Source organism: Apteryx mantelli, chromosome 16 (genome assembly GCF_036417845.1).
Source record: "Apteryx mantelli isolate bAptMan1 chromosome 16, bAptMan1.hap1, whole genome shotgun sequence".
Classification (NCBI taxonomy): domain Eukaryota; kingdom Metazoa; phylum Chordata; class Aves; order Apterygiformes; family Apterygidae; genus Apteryx; species Apteryx mantelli.
Window position 1 is genome coordinate 10834462 of NC_089993.1, and position 23926 is coordinate 10858387.

The 23926-nt window shown below is 39.4% G+C and overlaps 1 protein-coding gene across 5 annotated transcripts in view; it reads right to left on the reverse strand.

The window, feature by feature from the left end:
- The window catches only part of MYH11 (myosin heavy chain 11), a 64361-nt gene that overhangs the window by 4155 nt on the left and 36280 nt on the right, over positions 1 to 23926 (reverse strand). For 4 of the 5 annotated variants that reach the window (XM_013940174.2, XM_013940173.2, XM_067306250.1 and 1 more), the window contains 33 exons: positions 23763 to 23861; positions 22584 to 22727; positions 19562 to 19657; positions 19024 to 19142; positions 18718 to 18870; positions 17859 to 18032; positions 17486 to 17659; positions 16886 to 17000; positions 15736 to 15929; positions 15446 to 15567; positions 15267 to 15336; positions 14962 to 15122; positions 14015 to 14123; positions 13032 to 13163; positions 12533 to 12739; positions 11992 to 12129; positions 10978 to 11101; positions 10342 to 10513; positions 9160 to 9372; positions 8475 to 8619; positions 8180 to 8386; positions 7605 to 7709; positions 7351 to 7503; positions 6653 to 6901; positions 6183 to 6395; positions 5236 to 5448; positions 4400 to 4561; positions 3538 to 3666; positions 2873 to 2961; positions 2508 to 2631; positions 2146 to 2354; positions 1467 to 1575; positions 636 to 808 (listed from right to left, as the gene is read on the reverse strand). In XM_013940174.2, the coding sequence (XP_013795628.1) occupies positions 636 to 808; positions 1467 to 1575; positions 2146 to 2354; positions 2508 to 2631; positions 2873 to 2961; positions 3538 to 3666; positions 4400 to 4561; positions 5236 to 5448; positions 6183 to 6395; positions 6653 to 6901; positions 7351 to 7503; positions 7605 to 7709; positions 8180 to 8386; positions 8475 to 8619; positions 9160 to 9372; positions 10342 to 10513; positions 10978 to 11101; positions 11992 to 12129; positions 12533 to 12739; positions 13032 to 13163; positions 14015 to 14123; positions 14962 to 15122; positions 15267 to 15336; positions 15446 to 15567; positions 15736 to 15929; positions 16886 to 17000; positions 17486 to 17659; positions 17859 to 18032; positions 18718 to 18870; positions 19024 to 19142; positions 19562 to 19657; positions 22584 to 22727; positions 23763 to 23861 (4996 nt within the window). The remainder of the gene's footprint in view (positions 1 to 635; positions 809 to 1466; positions 1576 to 2145; positions 2355 to 2507; positions 2632 to 2872; positions 2962 to 3537; positions 3667 to 4399; positions 4562 to 5235; positions 5449 to 6182; positions 6396 to 6652; positions 6902 to 7350; positions 7504 to 7604; positions 7710 to 8179; positions 8387 to 8474; positions 8620 to 9159; positions 9373 to 10341; positions 10514 to 10977; positions 11102 to 11991; positions 12130 to 12532; positions 12740 to 13031; positions 13164 to 14014; positions 14124 to 14961; positions 15123 to 15266; positions 15337 to 15445; positions 15568 to 15735; positions 15930 to 16885; positions 17001 to 17485; positions 17660 to 17858; positions 18033 to 18717; positions 18871 to 19023; positions 19143 to 19561; positions 19658 to 22583; positions 22728 to 23762; positions 23862 to 23926) is intronic. The other variant, XM_067306251.1, reaches the window with a different exon arrangement.

Below are 23926 nucleotides of genomic sequence, written 5' to 3' on the forward strand. Positions count from 1 at the left end.
TCAGGTATGTAGCTGGCTGAACGCTGCTTTATCTTTTCCCCAGTCAGCTCTAACAAGAAAATGCAAAGGGAAGTTTTGGTCTTTTCCTTGGTCTGATGACACTGAATCCCTACACAGCAAAGTCCAAAGTGGCTTTTGGGGTAAGAGTCACGTAATGTGCTTTGCCTTTTGCTGCCTGTGATGTTGTGTAAGACTGGTTACAGTCACTGTGTGCGAGTTGGGCATGCGTGAAAGCATGAAAAGCATGAGCATTCCTACCCATTTTTAACTGTACAAATGAGTATATACAGCCATTATTACAAGGGGTATTTTCAAAAGCAACCAACCTAATTCTACTCCTATTTAAGCCAACAGGAGTTTTAGTCAGAAAAAGCATAAGGCCTGTGCCATATTATCACAGTTGTTCACCTCACAGCTGAAAGCCTGAGAATGCTGCAGCCCATGAAACTCACTTCACCTTCTTAATCTGACCTTTGGTTGTATCTGCCAAGCTAATATAAGGAGTCTGTAATGTCCCAGTATCTTCAGGGTGTCTGGTCTTTACTTGAACAGATTTTTTTCACTTTTGTAGTTTAATTCAGAATTTGAAGGCTCTCACTGAGTGGGAACAGCTATGCCAAACAAGAGCACTCTACCTGAGCTTGTTTTTCAGTGCTGCAACCTCCCGGCCCAGGGCTTCGTTACTCTCAGTAGCTTCATCTAGCTCTCTCTGCAGCTTCCTGCGGTTTGCATTGATACGCTGGGACTCTTCCTCAGCCTCTTCCAGCTGCCTTTTCAGTTGCTTGAGTCGTGTGTTGCCCTTCTCGGCCTAAAGGGAAATTGGAGAGTAATGCTTTAAGTTGAAAGAGATTTGAAAGCTTTACATTCCTCATTTCAATTTCATATTTCTTTTGAGAGAACTTTACTAAAACATGCCTGAATCAAAGGTGGAACCTTAAAATCCAGAAAAACTAGAAATAGTTTTACTTTGTGGAAGTTCATTTTGCTGATAGATGCTGTATTCAGACACTACTTCATTGTTTCTTTTGCTGCACTTCTACTTTTCTGGTTTGCAGATTTGTGTGCATTATGTAAAGCTAAACTTCTCAGTTTTGGACAAAATGTGATCATCTCCATTCATGTACCAATAGGGGTGTTGGGCATAGTCCTGTTTAAGCCCTGTGCACAGTCAGACTGTTGCAGCTGGCTGATTGACAAGGACTAGGACTTTGGCACTTGCTTCAGGATGGAAGGAGAATCATATTGTTGAGGCTGAGTTTAGCAGAGGGCTGTATAGCTTTCCCAGCACAAAAGCCAAGCAGACAGTCTGCTTTCTAGAATGAAGAGCCTCCTTCCTCCCAGTAGCTGTATGTCTGGCCTTTCTTGGGATGTTTCTTTGAGACAGAGCAGGGAATCTTCCTTTCTTGGAGGTAAAACCTGGAAGTCCCTTTGCCCTAGATTAAGACCTTCATGACATGGTCTGATACCTGCTCTTTGTACTGCTCCGCTTGCTTTCTTTCATCCTCCACCTGCAGCAATGCATCCTTCAGCTTCTTGTCCTTCTGGCGTAATGTCTTGGCCGCAACCTGCTTCTCTCTGCAAATGACAGCGTGACATTTGGTGATCTGGAAGGTGTGTAGCCCTCACCTGCCCCAAGCATGTTGCTTGTGAAACTGGCACCAAGGACCCATGTATTAAAGGCCTTATTGAAGTTAACAGATGAATTCTGAGCAAAACTTAAGTGTCAGATTCTCCTTCTCATCAAAACAAATATGTATTTATCCTTGCTGGATGCTAGAGGGGCTCCAGAGATAGAGATCTACTCTAAAACACAAGGTGATTTCCTCAAGAAATAGTCCTACAAATGGCATAAAGTGTAATGGAGATTAACCTGGTAGGGTTACCCTAAATATGTAGGGGAGGAGATCCTTGCCTTTGCCTGTAGAACTTTCCAGTAATAAACTGTTCCTTAGAATCTATAATAATTCCAATTACTGTCCATGCCTCTAAGAAATGTTAAGTCAGGGAGAGATTTTACCAAATTCCTATGGCACTTGAGAGCCTGATGACACAAAATCTGTACACCTTTGTTTACTTGTGTTTTACTTGTGTTTCTCAGTAACTGGATCAATGAGTAGATGTCTGTGCCCTCTGGGAGTCCAGTACCTGGCTTCCTGTTCCAATTGCTCTTCAAGAGAAGCAATTTTGGCCTCCAGAGCAGCAATTGTAGCTTTGAATTTGGACTTCACGGCTCCCTCCATCTCCTGCAGTTTACTCTTCAGCTCTTTGTTTTGCCTCTCTAGTTGCTGCCGAGCACTTTCATTTTTCTGTGCAGTGGAACGCTCTGTTGCTAGCTCGTTGTTCAGCTGCTCTGCCTGCAAGGGTGAGAATGGATGCTGTCAAAAGTGTTGCAGAAATGACAGGGAATGTTCTTTGTGGCAACTCTCCAAATATTTATTCAGAACCACAAATAGCTTTTGCTGGATTACAAACAGAAAGTGACACACACATGCTGAAATGAACTCTACCTGCTGTACCGCTTTCCTCATGCGATCGCCCATTGCCTCCATGTTGCTTTGTTCCTCTTCTAGCTCTTCCTCCAGTTGTGCAATTCTTGCCTCCAGGCGCCGTTTCTCATCCTGAAGGCTTGTCCTGTAAGTTTAAATTTAGGAAGTGTGTAGTTAGGCTCTGACCAGTTGAATGTGTCTGAAACTATTAGGACCTGCCCCTAATTCATAAAGAAAACTGAACTAGACATTTCAATGAAACAGGTCGTATGTGTGCACGTTGTTTTGTCAAGGCTAGATCGCCACAGGATCATACCTTCTCTTGGCAAACCTGCTGCTGAACACCTTATGACTATAGCCCTGTAGGTAATCCAGTCCATTCCTACCTTCCAGAAGCAGCACTTGCAAGTTCCTCTGCCATCTCTTCTTTCTCCAGATCAGCTTGTTTGCGAGCTCTCTCCGCAGCAGCCAGATCCTAGGAGAAAGGAAAAGGCAGCGTGGTAAAGAAACGAGCCAGAGTTCAGACAAAATTAATCATAGCATGATATGCAAGACTGTGATCTTTCTAAAACCAGTGTAAGCTGTGTTGTCTTGTTAACAGAACAAATTCTTATTGTACCCTAAGTCCTAGGGAAGTACAACAAAATACACAGCTGGTTTCTATTTTATTGTTTTTAGTCACAAAGATTTCCATTTAATACACCTAGGAGTTCTAGCCCTAACAAGACTTGAGGAATTTGTGGCTACTGAAAACAATTTGTATTATATCATACAGTTCATTTCCCCTTAAATCTGGTGAACTGTGCCTTTCTCTGAGGTAATTTCTTCAACTTAGTCTGGGAATGCTCAGATATAGTTCTGACAACTTCACTAGAGTGCACAGAAGACATGGGACTTCTTGTAATAAGTTCTGCTTATAGCTTTCCATCCCTGATAGCTATTATATTTGTTTCAGTTCTTAAAAGTGCAAGTTCTGTTTTGCTACTGAAGATCATGTGTAGTTCACAGTAGATCATGTACTTCATATTGCTCTAAAAGATTCCCACTTTACCTCTTGAAGCTGAATGAGTTCTGCTTCCAGGCTCTTGGCTTTTTTCTCATTTTCTCTGGCTGTAGCAAATATTTCTTCTCTGGCAGCCCGTGCATCATCCAGCTCCCGTTGGTAGTCCTTCATCTGAGCCTAGTTGAAAAGAATAACAAAGATTTACTTTTGCCTGGCTTTATCACAACTTTAGTAAAAAGAAGTTTGGACAGATCAGAACACATACAGATTTACATAGTCATAATGCCTGCTTTAAGGATATTTTCTTTAACAATCAGCTAGCACGTTAGGAAGGTCTGAAATGCCATTCCAAGAAGAGAGATGCATTCACTTGTGTGCTGCAGCTTTTGTAATGCCTCTTGTCCTTATTTCCTTTGAATATTTAAGTACACATGGGATCTTAAACATTCAGAATATATCCATTGTCATTGCTTAGCTGTCAGCATATGACAGAACAGTTGATATCGAGACTTACAGTATAAATAGGAAAATGCTATTTCAGAAACAGCAGGATTTCTGAACAGTGTTTCATGCATTTGAGTCAGTGTTAGGACCAGGACTGAAGCCCTATAGTAAATTTTATCCGATGGCTCTTTCTGTACATTGGAATCTACGTTTTCCTTTGTGTGGGTAAATCAGTAGCACATGAGTGCTGGCCAGACAATTTTTGGAAGTTCTCTGCATTGGTGAAGTTTAAGATTTGCATGGTTTGTTATGCGAAGTTCTTCTTTGTCACTCAAATTGGGCATCACAGGTGCGTGGCTATGGGAGTTTAGTTAAAATTGACCCTTTAACCAATGTCATCTAACTTTCATATTGTGGCCGTGTGAAAGACAGCAGTGGAAAAATCGAGATTTGTGGAATTACGTACCTGTAGTTTGCGAAGTTGTTTAATGGCTTCTTCCCGAGCTTTATTAGCAGAATCAGCTTGACCTTCCAGATCTTTAACATCAATCTCCAACTTCTTTTTGGCTGCAGCTGCCAGGGCACGTTGCTTCCGCTCATCTTCCAGTTCTGTTTCATATTCATGGAGCTGATCATTAAAGAAGATGACTTAAGTTTAGGAAAGTTCTTGAGCACTTTTAAACGCTCTTTGTATATGTCTGGGTAATGTATACATCCCTCTAAAGCTCTATTAACTGTGGTATCAATGGCAGTTAAGATACATTTTCATTTTGTTCGGATACTGAAGGTTCTTGAAAGAAGTTAGCAATTTGAGTTCTGTCCTCATGGAATTATGCATATTACAGGGTGATGAATACAATATTTATCCATGCTGTCACAACACTGCTATGCAAATAGGCTCTGTCCTGTCCATTTTCATTTCCAATGATTTTAAATCCATTTACTGTGCCTTGGGAAGGCAGATATATTAGAAGCTGTCTTTTTTTTTCTCTTGCACTGAGAACATAGGCAAATTTCTCCTTCAGAAATAACAATTCATATGTTTTATATGATATTAATTGTAGTGTTAAATTGCTACATCTGTTGACAATTGTGCACCTGCTATTTAGACAGGAAAAAATATAATGCTGTAATGCTGTTCTGTGCCCTTTTTTAGTATAATAACCTAGGAATTTTTAATTCACTAAGTGCAAGGGAATATAATGTTTCCTTCTTACAGTAAAGTGCTTTAGTAACAGCATGAGGCTGAGGATTTTAACTGTTTGCATGAGACATTTACAGAGGCAACAATGGAAATGATACCTGTTTAAGGAGTTGTCTTCTCTTTTCCTCATTCTGTTCATCTCTGGCTTGTAAGTCTCTCTCAAACTGTACTTTCAGGGCTTGCATGTTAACTTCCAACCTGAGTTTGGCATCTTCAGTAGCCTGTAGTTCATCTTCCAGCTCTTCTAATTGTGTCTTCATCTCTTCTACTTGCTGTTCAAAGGCACGTTTAGACTTCTCCAATTCATGGACCTTTCAAGCAAAAAGAAATTAATAGAATTGTTATAAGAAATAAAAAATAAATCTAGCTAAAACCTGGTCTATCTGCAATATAAGCCATATTTGAATGTCGACAATGAATGAGTTAATTTGCAAGAGCAGCGAAAGTGGTAAGCTAGCATTTTTTGTACACTTATAAATCTGTCTTAAGATAAAAGATCTTATAACCTGAGATTCTGTATGTCCCACACTTTCATTTTTAATCTAGTCAAGTATCATCATAGAATTCAGTTAGTATTAGACGTAATATTATCATGTCACTGTAATAAAAAAGTGATTGGCAAGGCATCAGTGGAAATTTCTTGTAGCTATATGAATGGTTGGTGCTACATGTAGCTATATGAATAGTTGGTGGGACAGTCAAATGTAATTAGTAAAATTAGATCTGCAGAATTTGCAACTTCAAAGCTGTTTAATAAACTAGCAAATGATTTAGAATCTTTAATTTTTTTTCTGTCTTAGAAATCAATAAGAATCTTCTTCAAGCTTGAAGTCATGTCAAAAATAAAGATGCTTACGGTTACTTTGCCAAGTCTCTTGAAGGTTTGGGCACAAATGGGATAACCTTTGAATTCTGCATGAAATATCTGATATTGCTGAATGGATTTATGTGCTACAGAGAACTTCCCATGCTGAAAACAATGATTTCTTTGTTAACTGTTATTTTAAGTTGTTATTGTGGAAATGGTTCTGAGCTAGAAACTTACATTCTTGCCAACATCGTCTTTGGAGCTAACAAGATCTTCCATTTCAGCTTTCAACATTTTGTTCGTTCTCTCCAGTTCTTCTTTGGCTTCCAAAGCCTCTTCAAGTGCCCGAGCCAATGACAAAGCCTTTGTTTCTTTTTCTCTAGCTTCAGCTTCTGCTCTGTCCCTTTCATCTGCATATTTGGAAGAAATGTTTTTCTCTTCGGCTAGCATCTGTAAAAAGGTAAATTAATACAGAAAGTCATTAGCAATAGGGTTTTCTGTTGCAACTGTCTTGTCAGTTGTTAATGACAGAGAAAAATCTCTGCATTTTCATAAATGTATATGAATAGAAAATTAACTTTTATGAGTAATTCAGTTTTAATTTATTTTCTGACCCTGCTTTTTCTTTTATTAAACCAGTGGTGTCTATGCAAGTTCTGGGAAAGTTAGGTGATAACACAGCAAGGGAGTTAATCTTAAATCCATACCTGATCAAACTTCTTCTGCTTCTTCTCCAGATTAGAGACCAGCTGACGTTGGTTGTCTAAGTCCACCACCAGGTCATCCAGCTCCTGCTGGAGTCTGTTCTTGGTTTTTTCCAGTTTATCGTAAGAAGCGGCCTTTTCCTCAAACTGTTGTGTGAGACCCTCAATTTCTCTCTGGAGTTTCTTTTTGCCTTCTTCCAGTGTTTCTACTGTGCTGACATATTCCTGTAGTTTCTTCTTAGAGTCAGACAGCTGAAATTTGAATTCAGAGAATGAAAAGAATCTTATGGCAGAAACAGTAAAGCTTGGCAGAGAAGGTGGCCGTAAGACAACTATGACCCAGAAATCTTATTTAATTTGACCCATGTGAAGCTAGTGGCAGTTACCAGTCACCCATCCTTCATAAAATGAAGCAGACTACAGGCCTAGTAGGCCCATACAGGCCTCATGTGCAAGACTCTTTTGGGAGCTATCTTGCATTTATACCTATCTTGCGTTTGTACCTATCCTAGAGATCACACTATAAAGAAGGAGGAGATTGCTGGCTCCATTGTAGTGCTTCACTGATGTCATCTGGGCTAACAGCTAGTTCCCTGAAGGTCCACCTGTTATGCCAGGATAGTTCTACAGATCTGAAACCTCTGGAATTACTGATAAAACTCTCAGTGATGGAGCTATTGATTTAGCTATGGCACTGATACCTGTATTGTCAGTGTTGAAATATGTCTCTCCAGATTTTGTTTTGCTTCTACTTCTTCATCCAGCTGCTCCTGCAAGCTGTTCTTCTCATCCTCCAACTGACGAAGCTTGGTAGACACATTTAGCTTCTGCCGCGTTTCTTCCTGAAGCAGCTCCTATAGTCACCACATCAACCAGCAATACGGTCATTAGTTTAGGTCTTTTTATAGCACATTTTATATATTCTATAGGTGAGCTGTACTGGATGCAAGTTTACCTGTGTGTCTTGTAGCTGAGATCCTAAGGTTGCAACATCTTTGGTCAATTTGATTGTCTTGCTTTCTGCTTCATTGAGCAAACCAGTAACATTTTCAACCTCAACCTGTGAGAGACCACAGTGAATATACTCATTTTTTTTTCACAACTTCAGTATCTTCCTCCAACTTTAGTTTGCTCTAGACTGAAATCCTTATTTCAGACAGGATCTGAATCTGCTCCTATGCTTCTGGGTCACCTCAAGCAAAAAAAAAATCTCTGTAAAATACGCAGCACAGTCACTGAACAGACCACATTGGTCTGTTCATAGTATGTGGCATTACAGGCCACAACATATATAGAGGGACCATGAGGCTGAAAGCTTTCGCTTCCATGAGACAGTGTGGTTATAATCATTTCATTGTGTGATAACCAAAATAGGAGTTCAAGGTAGGAACGCTACAGGTGACAAAAAAGGGAACATTCCATCTGAAGTCAACAGGGCCAGGATTTTTCCAGATGTGCCCTGATAGAGCAGAGTCTACCTGGTCTTCTCAAGCCCAAGTGTCAACAGTAAAAAGTCACACTCCCTCTTACCTGTAATTTATGAACTTTTTCGTTGAGTTCTGTCCGAACACGCTCTCCATCAGTGTATTTGGACTGTAACTCTTGCAGCTGTACTTCCAGCTTCTTCTTTTTGTGCTCCACATCTTGTTTGGCCTGATTCAGGCTCCTGACTTCATTAGCCAGCTCAGCATTGTCTTTCTCCAGTGTCTGTTTGGTCTTATCCAAGTTTGCTTTAGCCTAAAAGCATTAAGTGAAGAAAGGTGATCTATAGAGGGAAGCCATGTTATCCAGTGGATAGTTTTCAATGAGATGAGTTACTGTTTACCCGTTTAAATTGTTCCAGCTGCTCTGTTAGCTCTTCCACAGCTTGCGTGTGCTTTTGTCTCATCTCCTGGACCTGGGCTTCATGAGTTCGAGTCTCCTCCTCCAGAGCTCTCTTCAGCACTGTGACCTCCTGTTCACGCTTTGCTCTGAAAGGTAACACATATAAATGGAAGAGCAGCAGATAAGAGTGTTCCAGTCTCAAAGAAAATAGCACTACTGCACAGTTGTACAAGGTTACTGCAGCTGCCAAAGCTCATATTCAATTCTTTTATGCAGGGTTTTTGGAGATTTGGGAGTTGGAAAGCTACATGCTCCAACATAGCTGAAAGCATTGTGAGTGGAAATGCTAAGTCCTGGTCCTAGGAAAAAAATCAGATTTAGAACTATTATCTAATTAAGTACAAGACTGAATTATTTAGGTGCCTAAGATAGGCAGTGCTGTGACTGAAAATTAGATACCTGGCTCCAGAAAAATAATCTAGATAACCTAAATTTGACTAATTTTACCATCTAGATTTTGGAGACCATCACTGTCAAAGTCTAGAAAAATAACCTTCCCACCAACCTTGTGAACTTCTCACTTTCAAATGCACAAATATATCTTCTGTGCTCCGTATGAATCACTGGACAGTATTGTATTGAGCTTGGTGATGTTTATTTTTGGGCTATATGCTAGGTCTCCATACCTGAGCTCTTGCTGGGTGGCTGTGGTATCCAGAGTATCCTCAAGCTCTGTCTTAAGAGCCTCCAGCTCTTCACCAAGGTCTCTCTTCTGTTTTTCTGCTTTGTTTCTTGCAGCTCTCTCAGACTCCAAGTCTTCCTGGAGATCAGAGATATGAGCTTCCAACTCACGGATCTTCTTGAGGGCATTGTTTTTCTGACCAGTTTCATCTTCTAGCCTGAAAAGAAATTATTTCATTTTATATATTAAAAAAAAAATTCACTTTGAGAAGATCTTTCAGAAATTAAAGGTTTATACCCAAGATGCAATTTTAATCTTAACAAACTGGAAGTATTTAGTTTTATGTTATCACTTTGGTATGAAACGTGATTAACCTACCTAACGCTCTATCTACCTCTATTTAAGATGGCTTGTGATACTGTGTACTTGAACTATATATATTTAGTGCTTCGGTATTCTAGAGTTCTCAGTGGTACTTAATGGTAATTGGTAATTGTGAGCAGAAAGGTATGTCAGAGAGTTTTGGAAGTCCTGCCTTAGATCTATAGGTACCTACCTTAAAACTAGGTTCAGCTCGTTGGGCAGATTGTCCTAACCAATGAACAGAAAAACTAAAGTTTTCCTCTCCCATATGATATATAGTGTTAAGAGGATCATAGGCTTCATCAGCTGTTTCACATGTAAGATGCTGGCTCCCAGTGCAAGAAAGTGCCAAAGAACAAGGGGGAACAGAGGCAAAAGGGATCTAACAGCTGGACATTATCAGGACACAATACCTGGAGATGCTGAATCAGCTGATTCAGCAAAAGGCTTGGTTGAACGTTGTCCCACTTAAGTCTGTACAGAAAAATCCACAGTGACTGGAGTGGATCAGGGTCAGACTCTAAGTAATTTCTGTCCAAAAGGCAAAACCTATGAACTATGGTGTTACTATCCATTCTCTACTTGGCATCACTGCCAAGGCCATTGGGAAGAAGAGTTTTCACTGATATCTGTAGGGAAGATTAGGTGTGTCTAGGAGGTAGTGTAATTTTTGTTAGCACAATAGCAGTTTCAAGGTAGAGGAAGCATGCAGAGAGGGTGTAACAGAGATGAGATTCAGAGCAGCAGCATCCCTGTGTCTGAGAAGGGGAGATGTGTCCCAGCTGGAGAATTTCAATGCGCCTGCAGATTCAGGAGTGAATACCTGGCCAGAGCAGCTTGCAGCTCTTCCTCCTTCTTGGCCAGTTGCATCTTCAGCTCAGCAATCTGTGCCTGGAGGTCTGCGATTTGCTCATGCAGATCACTCGAGTCCCCTTCCAACTTCCTCTTCATTTTCTCCAGTTCTTGTCTACTCTTCTCTTCTTTCTTCAGTCGCACTGAAAAAATAAGAATTTTGGTAATGGGAGTGGGTTAGCACAAGGAGTCCTTAATGTAATTCTGAACTTAGGCACATGAACGTTTTGGCCTCCAGTGAGCCCAGATGTTTAACTACAAATCACTGTGCTTCTGAAGCAAGATGCAGTACCTTGCTGTCCCCACTTACTTCCAGCCACCCCAAAAAATCAGATATTTCTCTTTCTCCAGAAGAAGCACTAAATTTTCCTAACTTCCTCTCCTTTCCTCTTCTTTATGAAAAAAGTAGGTATCTATAGTTTATGCATTGTTCTGACCCTAGGATTTTGGTGATTCTCATTCACACTTTCTTGTTTTGGAATAAAATGGCTTCAGCATGTGAAATCTGGATGACCACACAAAACTTTGAAAAAGTTCTCTCCAAATTCTGTTTGTTTTCTTTTTAATGTGTGTCAAACAACTGACATAAAACACTTGTTCGTGTTACCTTCCAGTTCTGAAATCATAGATTCATGTTTGTTTTTCAGCTTTGTAAGATTTTTGGCTTTTTCTTCTTCTTCTGCAAGATTTGTTGTTAGATCACTTATTCTTTCCTCGAGGAGTTTTCTTTCCTTAAGAAAAATAAAATATCTTTATTATCTGAAGTATCTGTTGTTGGTGATCATGAAACATCTCTATGCCAACTAAAAAATGTCCAAGATACTGTCTTTTTAATGCTGCATATCCTGAAATTGTAGTGACACATTCCAATCTGCCAATACCAGAGGAGATGAAAACTGGTTTCTGGTACTTCCATATTCTCAAATCTGCTGCTATTAGAATCTTGTACTCACTCTAATGGCTTGTAAGTACAGGGCCCAGTTCAGAGGAACATCCCCTTTCAAAAAGTACTCAAATACATGCTTACTTTCAATTTTATTTAGGAGGTTTGGTTGAAATTAGTGTTTGACGTCTGCCTGAAAGGTTCACGGAAGTGTATAGAGAACTCCATGAATAATACAGTGTTGGAGGACTGGATGAGCCACTCTTACCCAGGTAGAACCCAGTTAGTAAGATGTTTAGCTGGCACAGACATATGGAAATGCTGTCAAGCAGTAGTAGGAGCAGTTAAGTGGAAGTTGGATAATGATAAATACCTTATCAAATCAAAGAAAACCACTTTTGTGCACCAAGAGAATGGTTCAGTCTTCTTGGGGCCAAGAAGACACGTTTTCCACTGATTGTGCTTGACTGCTGTGGGGAATTTTTTTGAAGATACTGTCACCACAACAGACTTCAAAGCTGATATTTTTATACAATATTGAATGTTTAAATAAGCATGGCAAAATTGTCAAGAGATTTGTTTCGTACAGGGTGGATTCATCAGTCCATCATCTGGTGAGTATGAATACCCTTGAGACTATGTAGTCAAAAGCATTCCTGTTCTTTTAGCTGAAGAGAAGATTTTCTCTCATATTGCACTGTTTTTACAAAGTAAAAAAAATGGACCCACAACACTCACCTTGGTTAGCTTGTTATTCTGATCTTCCATTATGAGAATATCATCTTCCATTTTCTTTATCTTGCCGTCTGCTGTTACTTTTTCAAGTTGCAGTTTTTGCCTTGCAGCTTCTTCTTCTTCCAGCTGTTCCTCAAGGTCCTTTGAGGAGAGAAAGAAACACATGAAACGTGAATTCTGGAAATAAGACACTGCTTGGACTATAGGAAATGCTTAATATGTGTCAGTCCATGTTGGACACGTTGCAGGCTTTGCTTTTACTAAGAAATAGACAACCTGTACTGGCCTTGGTGATTTAGAAGGAAAGGTTTGTTAAATAGTTCTTTAGAAAAGAGTTGGTTTTAAATTGAGAGAGGGGGAGAATGTTTATAAAGAACTGTGTGGAGGAAAGAAACTCAGTTGATCATTCTTTCTTCAGTGGGATAAATACATATTCTACAGAGTGCTGTACAGCAAACATTTTCATAGGATCCAAAGTTTGCCAATCTCTAATTTTTCCCTGTCTACTACTTATTGTCTGTATTTGTGGCTTATGCCTCCTTACCAGCATTTGTTGTTGCATCTTTTTCTTTTCTGCTTGCAGCTGTTGGCTGCGCTCCTCCTCTTCCTCAATTCTGGCTTCCATTTCGTGCAGAATCTCTTCCAGCTCTTGTTTCTTAGCAGCTAAACGGACTCTCATTTCTTCAGCTTCAGCATACAGTTCAGTTTCTGCCTGAAGCTGCTCTTGAAGGAGATTCTTCTCTTCACAAAGCTACACAGATAAAATGGGTAGGAAGTCAAAATTTAGGCTGCAAATGGCCCCGCAGTGTCTTTTTATTCGTTAGTCCTAGTGTACAGGTCTGTGGCTGTACAGCAGGTCTTGTGCATGGAAGTTAGGCCTCCCCTGAAGTATCTGGGAGTTTGCCTGCACTGCACTTTCTTTCTGGTCCATTGCTATGAATAGAAGTGAGAGTATGAGTTAAAAAGACACCCTTATTTTAATAGCTTCTAGAAATGCAGAAAAAGTGACTAGCATTTCCCAGAGGCTCAGCGCTATAAATCACCTGGGTGTGTTTCTGTTCCAGCTCCTTCAATTCACTCTCTGCTTTTTGTTGTCTTTCCTTAGTTCTCTGCAGTTCTTCATCCTTGGCCTGCATTTCTTCCTCTTGGCGGGTGACTTGCAGCAGTGGTTTCACCTGGTGGGAGGGAAAGTTTTTTTATGAATGTTTCCTTTCAGTATTTATGTTAGTGAATGCAATACGTAAAAGTGCCAGGTTGACTGGTACTAATAGCACTGTCTGTTGTTGTGCGAGTAGCGGGCAGATACTGTCTAACCAAGCTTGGTGTGAGCATCTTTAACTCAGCAAGCCTTGGCAATATTGTTCTTAACCACATCTGCATTTATTTTTTGAGTCTTGTCAGCTCCTCTGCCTTCAATAGTGTCACTTTTTTGGAGAGCTCTGAGCCTGGCTTCTTGCATTTAGGATGTACAAAAGCTATATCTGTTACACAGAAAGGCAGTGTGCACGCATGGGGGTGTTATTGTCTGTTTCTGCTTGAAGATGAGGTTGCTCTCTCTGCAAGTAGGAACAGTTTTCCATATCCAAAGTGAATGCCATTCTTGAAAAGACAGGCCTTCTTCAATAGGAAAATGGATTTCATTTGCTTGGCTGCCTAGCAGGAAAATGTTTAGTGTCCCAATGAGGGAACTCTTGAGCTATTGAGTTCCTCGTAGATATGTACCTCTGTGTATTCACAAAATTCAATTTTACTCTCTCTTCTCATTGCCCACCTATGTGAACTTGTTCCATTTTTGACAATTAAATAAAAGTCCACAAACATGCTAAATCTTGTATGAATCTCTGCTTAACTAGCAGAGTTTTCATCCTAAGCTAGAACTACCTTTAATGTTAATAGTATTGTATAAATATATCCAGGGTACCTCTAATCCAGAGTGTTCCTGACATGACATGACATGACTTGGTATCATGTGCAATCCATTTCTTTTGGAAAGCTGTGGAGAGATTCACTGATAATAGTCACTCACTTTAGTGAACAGTCTCCACCATTGCCAGTTCCTCAGCTTCAGGTAAGCAGCACAATTTCTCTGGATAACCTTCATTGCAGTTAGCTGCTGCTGTCTCTTGGCAAAGGCTCTGTGATTAAAAACACAAAGCGGATATGTTCAGTCTGAGAACACACGGTGTCTGTAAGATACACCCATTAAGCAAAGAAACTCTGGTACGGGAGTCTGCTTATTTGCCTCATAGTTTGGGAAGTCTGGCACAAATTCTTTTATCACTTAAAAACTGCCTATGCTTCATTTAGCTTTTCAGGATTTTATTCAGTCTTCTACTTTTTTGTCCATTTATGCTCAATAGGTGGGCACAAACCACAAAGTATGGATCTAGTTCTGGGTGTGAGCATCTTTTCAGGTAGCATGGGCATTCAGAACTGGTATTGATGATCATTCTTTAAACCTATTAAATTTAAATTTGTCTGCTTAGCAACTTGAAAGACTTGGTAATGTGCCGAAAAAGGGCATTACTGTTAATAGTTTTGTGATGTAGATTAACTGAGATGATGCCAGATGACTCAGGAGTCCAGTGCTTCATGCCCAAGCTGTGTAAGAAATTATTTAACATTTTATAAATGCTAGTGGTGCTGCTATTTGTATTATAATAGTGCTTAAGATTTCAGACATAGGCAAGGATGCTCCTTGTGCTACTTGTACAAACACATTTAAATGATGGGCCATTGCCTCCAAGAGCTTGCTTACTGTATAGAGAGTGTAAGTAGTCTTACAATGTAGCTGATTCTTTGTAATTATTCTAATTGGACATTGGACACAAGTTGAGTGCTAATGCAATACAAATAATAGGTAATGATAATTATAAAACATCTTCATATCTTCAGTTTGTTATGCAGATAACTAAAGGCTACTGTCAATGCTTTGTTGCTGAAGACATTCTGTTTCTCAGTACATAGTCTTACTTTCTTGCCAGGTAGCCTCGGCACTGAGCCTGGAAGGCAATAATAACATCTGTGATCTTCAGGTCTCTCTCTTCTTCCAGATGAGCTAGAACACCAGTTCTGAAGAAGATTTTACTCTGTCCAATTCTGTACAGGTTGGGATCAAGTTCTAATGCTTTGATCTGGAAGAAAACAGGGATATTTGTTAACACCAGTGCTGAAGTTTAGGGTATTAAAAACTACTTTTCATTTCTGTTCGCTCCCGGCAGCTTTTATATAAGAAGTATAGACTTGATTATCAATAGAATCAAAAATGCTTTTCTCACCATCAGTATGCAAGCCTGCTTCCCATCCATGAATCCTTTAGGAATAGCATTTGCAGCAAGAATTTCGTATCTGTCAAAAGACGTAGGTATTGGGGAAACACATCAGATTATTTTGCACAGGCAAACATGTATTGCAGTACTTTCAGCCCCTGAGTTAGGACAGAGCAAGGGATCCCTACCGCTGGCGGAACTCCTGGAAGACAATTCTGTTGGGGAAGCCCTGCCGGCAGATACGAATACCTTCCAGGACACCATTGCAGCGCAACTGCTCCAGTACTAAATGGGCATCAAGCTTGCCAGCCTGAAAAGGGAACATACAGTATTTTTAGCACAGTAGAAATTTGCAGAAATGTTACTGGCTACATATTTATGTCTGAAGACATTCAGCGCTGCAATGTGCTGTTACAGAGAGCAGCACTTTACATGAATAATGTGCCAGAATTCTGAAAACTGAGCATTTGAAATTTACCCTTTTTTCATGATTTGGAATGATACAGCGAACAAAGTTGGGATTGGTATTCCTTAGGGTGGTCATCAGTTTGGTCAGCTGTTCCTTATAGAGTTGGCCAACAGTACGGAACATGCCTTTCTTGGTTTTGGAAGCACTGGGAAGTGAACTTTCAGTCATCTTGGCCATCTGGTCCAGCCCTACTATACGGTCCACTGAAATGTAAAAGAAAGTGTGAATGGAACTGCTTATATGAACTGTCTTCACCTCACATCCTACCTGGTGTTGTTAAAATGTGACTTCTCAAAGAGGTCCAATATACTTATGGTGCCATAGAAGCATGCTAACAAAAGCACTAGAAGATCTTTTTAAGTAAATAGATATACAAGTCTACTTCTGTCAAACCTGAAAATGCAGATCTTTGGTAACTAGTAACAGAATGGAGTGACTGAATGCACAGCTGTTTATCTGCGCAATACCCACATCAGTAGGTTGGTATCAGAACCAGAAATAACAATGTCTCTTGACTCCCATCTGTGTATGGTTCTCAAAGTCTAGCTAATAATCCCCCCCAATTATCTGATAATTCAGAACTGCCCCCTGGTGCTTCCAGGGAGGCTAGTGTTTCTCCTATTTGTTTTTGTGCATGAATTAAATACATATACATATTTACATATACATATAACACATATATGTATATATGCGTTCCAGATCTGTATAAATTTTTTAAAATGAAGTGTTTTGTATGTATACAGACGTTCTCCTAATGGATTTTAGCTGAGATTATGTCACTGGAGAGAACTGTGCAAGACTTCTGGGGGAGGAGCATGTGAGGTAAGGACTGCCCACATTCATGAAAAGCAGTGATAACCTCTATTAGATGAACAATCCAATATCACATTTTCAGCAATATTATAACAGTGTAATGAATATTTTTATTATGTTGCTGAATAATATTAAGGAAAATATTTGATAGTGCTTAAAACTATCTAACGATGTTACCCTAAACATGTATTTAAAACAGGATATTACTGCTTTTCAGTTGAATCTCTTCCATGCTTATCATTTTCATACGTCTTTCCTGCCAGTGAGGAGAGGCTGTCAGAACACTTCTGGTAGGAGAATTTTCTTCCTTTAGACCACATTACTGATTTAGAGTTGTGATTCATACCATCTTTCCAAAGGTCTGCCACAAATTTGTCTGAAGACTGGTTCAGCAGAGAAGTCACATTGTCATTTAGTGGATCCATGTTCTTTGTTAGCCAGGCAGTTGCGTTGTAGTTAACCTACAGGAAACAGTGCTAGGTTAAAAATCTGTTCTTGATACAGAATTCTAGAGTGGCCAAGAACATTGGCACTGTATTAATACAAAATAGTACAAAATATTAATAATGTGAAAAGCTTTCTATAGATGAGAGCTGTTGAGTGTTTCTCTTACATTTACTTGAATCTAAAGTGTTTTTTTTGCAGACATATCCGCAGCAAGCGATGTGTTCTGCCTTTAAAAATCTTTTTGCAAGAGGTGGATCCAAATTATATGGATTTTCAAAAGCCCTGGTGCTGGTTATTTTTGTTTTCATGTCAACTTAGCACAGCTGTGGCTGTTTTGCAAACCCTATTCCATGTGTTTTATAATTAAAGCACTTAATATATACATTATATAATTAAAGCTGTTCCATGTCAGTTGGGATACTTGAACTGCTTCTTGTTCACCATTTGGACATCAAAGAATAAAGATTCCTAAGTCAAAGTAGCTCAGTCTGCCCAGTACCTTTCCTGCGTAGTGGATTATGGAGAACTCAGTTTTATCCTTGAGTTGCTTGGTCTTCTGGAATTTGGGATGGTTGCCTTGTTCTTGACATAGTTTATCCACGAAAGATGTGTCAGTAGCTTTGGGGAACCAGCACTCTTCATCCAGGAGAGCCAGAACACCAGGAGGGTTGGTCTGCAGTGTGAGCAATACCAGATCAGGATTGTCGCAACCAGAGGCAAAGAAAGAGCACCACCTTCTTTTTCCTCTATGATATTAATCCCCCAGGCAACAAAGGATCCAAAATATCTTAAATGGCTCTCTTATTGTACTGTTATATAACTGACCCTGATGAAACCTATGTAGTATCCCCCCTGTAGAGATACAATCTTACTGGTCTTTCGATCAGCTCAATGCAAGGTTGCAGGTCAAGGCCAAAGTCAATGAAGTTCCATTCAATGCCCTCACGCTGATATTCCTCTTGCTCCAATATAAACATTGTGTGGTTGAAAAGCTGCTGAAGTTTCTCATTAGTGTAATTGATGCACAGCTGCTCAAAGGAATTGATCTGTAGAGAAGACAGAAGAAAGACAGAAGAATTGAATTCTTAATGTTAAAAAGACACCTGCAAGGAGGAACTTAAAAGACTAGATGAAATTAGGTATCTTCTATTTCTTTTCAAAGAGCACAGTAATTCAAATATAAGGATACAGATTTTTCTAATTTAAGGTCTTGAAAGCTTACAGTAAGTTCTCAGGTGTTAAATCTCTGCACTGGGACCTATTCAGTAAGCCATAAAGAGCAGGCCCTTGCTCTAAGCACTGAACCCCACAGAAGCACCATACGAGAATGCAGCCACCCTCCAGCCCTTCTTGCCAGGGGAACTGAAGGCTGCTTCTCTGAGGGAAAAGCAAGCAGCCGGATGTAACAGTCCTGTGGGTTGGGTTGGCCATGGGCTGCTAGCCAACCTGAAGAACCAAATTGTTTTTGCAGCTCTGAATTTAATTTATTTGTAATATTATGTGGATCTCTTCACTGAAAAAATAAAAGAATTTGGAGTCCACCAAAGGTCTGTGCATCCAAATGATTTGTTTGCAAATTTGGTGGAACAATGGTTTTCAGTGTCCAGATGTAGCAAAAATATTAAGCCAACTATGTTCTCCAAAGTCTCAACCACAACTCAACCACAGAGTAAAACAATCCACAGCATGACAAAAAGGAATTTTAGCTAACTTGTGCCTTACACCCCATACCTCAAAAATCTCAAATCCAGCAATATCAAGGATCCCCAAGAAGGAAGCACCTTGTCTTTTTGTTTTATCTAGAGCTTTGTTTACACGAGTTAGAATCCAGCGGAACAGACGTTCAAATTTTGCCTTGGCCAAAGCCTCTATGGCAAAGTCGGCCTGAAAAAAGAAGAGACTATTATAGGTTTAAGAAGAAACTCAATTAGCTGCTAATTTATGTATAGGTAATGAATAGGGAAACAGAAAACAGAGATTTCTGTTTAGACAAGCTGTAACAAAAGAAGAAAGAAGATTAATTTGAGGAGTACATACCTGCTCTTTGGTCTGAGCTTTCTGAACAACATCTCGTCCTACTTTGATCCTTGGGGTTAGAATAGCCCTTGTGAAATCTGTCACATTAATCCCCATCAGGTGACACACTTTTTGTGCAGCTAGAATAAGAGTGATATTTTATTTCAGAATGAATTTTCTCTTCGTAGATCAGTAAGTGTGAATACAAGCAGTTCAACAAGTGTGTGAAATTATTGTATCTTCCTTAAAAGCTCCTCTTTTATACACACACAGGATGCAATTTACCACGAAAGTATTATTCATGCTATCAGCAACAAATACACTGTTCATTAATTTATGGATTCAAGATTACCAGAAAAAGTAATGATAATTGTGCTGATTTTAAGTATAGAATATCTTTTAAGGTCATTGAAGTATATATACAATAGCATGAAATTAAGTACACATAATGAACATTAAATAAACAATGAAATTAAAAGTACTGATAAATATTGTTTACTCAGCAGGTATTTTGTTAATTTCTTAATGATAATTAAAATTTTTAAGTGACTAATCATACCAGTATTGTCTGGCATAGAAGCTTGATCAGTGTTTCTCTCCTTCTTGAAGACAATATTACCCAGCTGTAGGACAGATGAAACAACCCTCAATATAGCTGTAAGATAAACAGATAATATAATTGAGGAACAGAATGTGCATATTTTGAAAGCTCTATTCTGTGCAATAAGGAGGGCTCATTGTATTGTCTGTGGTAGTCTATACCTCTATGGAAAGATCTGAGTTTGCTTTAAAAGACTGTGCTATAAACTGCAGAAGTTGGAGAGCTGAATGAAGAGCAGCTCGGATAATCCATGCCATGGAGTAAACAGGTCAGTCTGGGAACACCAGCACTGCCACACTAAGCTGTGCTTGTTCCTTGTTCAGACCCCCAGGTCTCAGGGGGGACTCTTGATTCATCTCCCACACACTGGCCTGTAGCATCTTCCCTGCTTGGACACTTCACAGTCTGCAACTCTGTCTTTAAAATCAAATATATCTATGAAATACCAGCAGCTTCAAAAGTGTGTGGCACTTCTAAGACTCCAGTTATGCAGAGAAATGTGGACATTCAGTCATGCAACTAAAATTAAATGTGTTCAAGCCTTTACAGGATTAGTGCCAAAGTTTTTTGTATAGAAAAGTAATTAATGTTTGATTACTAAAATGTGTATGAATGTGATGCTGCATTACTTTAGGTAGTAAATTCTACTGTGTTACAGATGAGATTGTGTTAATTTAGGGAGTTAATTCTTTTTGTTAATTTGGTAGCTTACACGGGATAATAATACTGTCTTAAGGGGCTTATATTTTAGAGCGTAAAATGAAAGGGTTTCAGACAGTAATACAAAGATTCCTATTGACATCAGGGAGAATGCTGCTGTCAACACCAATATACGTGCCATGGTGGGATAACGAACCAGTCTTCGTTAGTAACATCATTTGACTTCACCAAGGCTGGGATTTGCACCGCTGCCCTGTAAGGCGAGACGTTCTTTCTTGGCACCCTCAGTTACTAATGCGGGGATGGGAGGTGATGGAGCTCAGCTCCCTGTGGCCTCCCTTGGTCCAAGGTTCAAGTGATGGGCTGCTGCTGTTTTAGCCACCAGGTGTCACTTGGGGCATGGGGACTGCAGCCGTGGGCAATGCACACTGGCATGCACCAGTCTAAAACCCAGCACACTCCTGGGAACAGCGAGTTGTAAATGTTACCCAGCTTGAAGTCTGTGACAGGCACACATTTTCAAGATAGTTTAGTTTGTTTATGTTGCGTGGTTTTATTTCCCTTTTCTCTGAATCAGTGAATACAAATATTAACTATTCAGAGCTGACCCATTTCTTTCAAAATTAAATCAGAATATTTTCCAACTTTTTTCATGCTAGTCATTGTTGGAAAGTTCAAAAAAAAAAGGCTTTAAATGGTCATTAGTGTTGTTAGAGCTGGCTTGAATTCAGTAATCTGTTTTGGGTGTGCATGGAGTTCTGTTAGTGAGATGCCTGAAGTCTGTCCTTTCACAGACACAAATTACACTTCAAAACACCACATCTTATAGCACTTCTGCATGCTGACAACTTTACTGGTGGAATGCAACTAGGTCAAGAGTGCATGTCATGTTCCTTCTACAAGAAGGTCTCCTCAGTTCATAAGATTTATAATAAAAAAACGTCCTTGCAGTTCTTCATCAAAATGGATAGCAAAATGTCGTGTCAATTATTTTATTTGATCCACAGTTAAATTACTGTATTGAGCTGCCATGCATTTCACCAGTTGTTCTGTGCCTCACAGAGATAATAAGTTCTCTTTGATGATATATATGTCTCTTTTCTAATAGAGACAATAATTCTTCTGTATTTCTTTCACTGTGTTTTCAGCAAGTGCTGCCAGTTTAAACCTTTAAAGGAGGTGTTTTGCAAAGAGTCTTCACTGCTGGCTTCATGTGCTCCCACCAGTACCCACTGCAACAATGGGAAAAGGTAGGCCACTGTAGCAATTTTTTAGATCTTTTCTAGTAACAGCCTAAAAGCAGTGAGATCCTAATTAGGTCTCCTTGCAAGGCAGGAACGATAGTCACCTAATACTCACAAGACTTCCTGAAGCATCACCCTGTTTAACACAAAGATGGCAATGATTCCAAAGAGGCTGGTAATGTGTGGTGTATGTCATAGGTTTATGAAAGTGGTTTCTAGCCTTTTTGCAGCTGGCCTCACTGTCTTCATTCCCTGCCAAGGTATTCTTAGTCCTTTCTGTCCTCCCCTCCCTGGATTATTGCTGCTGGTTTATGTTGATTTCTAGGGTTGTCTTCAGGCACTGTGGTGCCACCAGTTTAGTTGCTTTTTGATCCTGGCTCTGACCATGCTGCTTGTCTTATGTGATCTTTAAGGTGTTCCACCAGACCATAGTGTGAGTTAATAATGGCTCAGGAACTTCAGCTAATCCTGCTCTGGTGCATGCTGTGGTGTCCAGAGAAGACAGCAAAGTAAATCGCAAAATTCAGCTGTCCTTTAATGTTGTCCCTTCTCTATCTGAGTAATGTCTATCCTGATCACACAGAAATGTACTCCCATATTATTCTTAAGGCAGGGTAGAAGCGAATCTGTACTTGAGAAGTTTTTCCCTATGAGAGGCCCTTAGTTCTCTTTCCATGGGACATCTATGGTTTAATTCATCTAATACCACCTGGGAAGGGGAGAAGGAGGGAAATCTAGGGACACTAATTCACGGTGCTCTTTTTAAAAACAGTAGCTAGGTAACAGTTTTGGTTGGTGATAATTTTACAAACAGGAAATAAGAAACAAAAGGTTAACCAACTTGGGTATGTTCAGAGTCCTGCAGTTTCTGCTTCATGGAAGATCACACTTCTCCGGAGAAACATGGATGTTAAATCTAAATAATCTTAATTTTCTTATATGAATGCAATATCTTACTTCACGTGCATATTTTGCAAAGTGACATCCTGGACAGAATTCTTCGCTGTATATTTGTATCATATATATTGTTGTTTGCAGAGGTATACCTCAAATACAACCTTACTACCAATTCTTACCTGTCTGTTCCTCTTCACTAAAGCCCATAATTTTCATGGCTTCCAAGGTCTCCTGGAACATCTCATCATCTTGTTGAGCAGGGATAGGCACATAGCCATTAGATAGAAAGGTGTAATTGTTGAAGTTTTCCAGCAATAGATCATCTAAAAGATGAAGAAGAAAAGCTTGACTTAAGTACATCAACTTAAGTACATCAACTTAATGCTTGTGGTTAATGAATTCTCCTAACACAGAAACACAACAGAAAAGATTTAGTGTTTTCACCAAAGGAAGACATTCCTTGTATGAGGATCTTAGGATTTTGTGGTGGACAAATATTTCAGAATAACTCTTCATTTAGCAAATTTGATTGTCTTGAGTTTCCACTTTTCAGTAGTAACTGGGGAGTGTCTCTGCCCCTCAGTGGAATTTAGCACCCCAAGGACTCAAATCTGAGCCTTCTTTCCATAAGTCTTTCATTTAGCTCCATATGCAACCTACTCAGAATTCCACATCTCTACTTGGTCTTCTATACCTGGCGATTCATATCAGATAACAAAAAGAAAGTAACAACCACAGTGGATCAGACCAAAAGACTCTTCAGACCCATACTGTGGCCAGCAACAGATTCTTAGGGAAGGAGTATAAAAAACAGGCCAAATACAGAGTTATCCTGTCCTTTATACATTCTCTAGCAACTGGCAATTTAGGGAAAGATGTTGTATTTGAACCATGATGTTCTAAACCCTTTCTGGACCTAATTATACTTTAGACCTTCTCAACATCCTGAAGTAATGGGTTTCACAATGTGATTAGGTACTGTGAGAAACACTCTCTTAGTGTTTTTTAACTGCTAGTCAATAATTTTATTGGGAATGCCAAATTCTTTTGTGTAATAAATAATGAATACCTCTTCCCTATTCATCTTCTTGATGTCATTCAAGATGGTGTTTGAATGGGTTTACATGCCCTGTGAATTGAAGTGTCCTGTAAACTGCAAACCAGCTGGTGCAGACAGATGCATATCAATTGAGGCTTTTTTATAATTCACTTGATAGCATTATTTTATATAGCTAAAGAATTGCTTATTTATAGAAAGGATTGAATGACATATAGATAAACAAAATTAAGACACATTACTTAAGTAAGCCATTACTCACTGTTTAATGAGAGGTAAGAATTGTTAGCAAGTAACTTACTTTTCATTTGTTCAGAAGCTCCAGCAATCAAATAGTAAAAGATATGAAACGTTCGCTCATCTTTAGCCTGACGAATAGCACGGGATTTTTCAAGCAAATCTGTTTGTCAAGTATGTTAAAAAAAATCAATAACATATTTCAGTCTTTCCTTAATTATACCATCA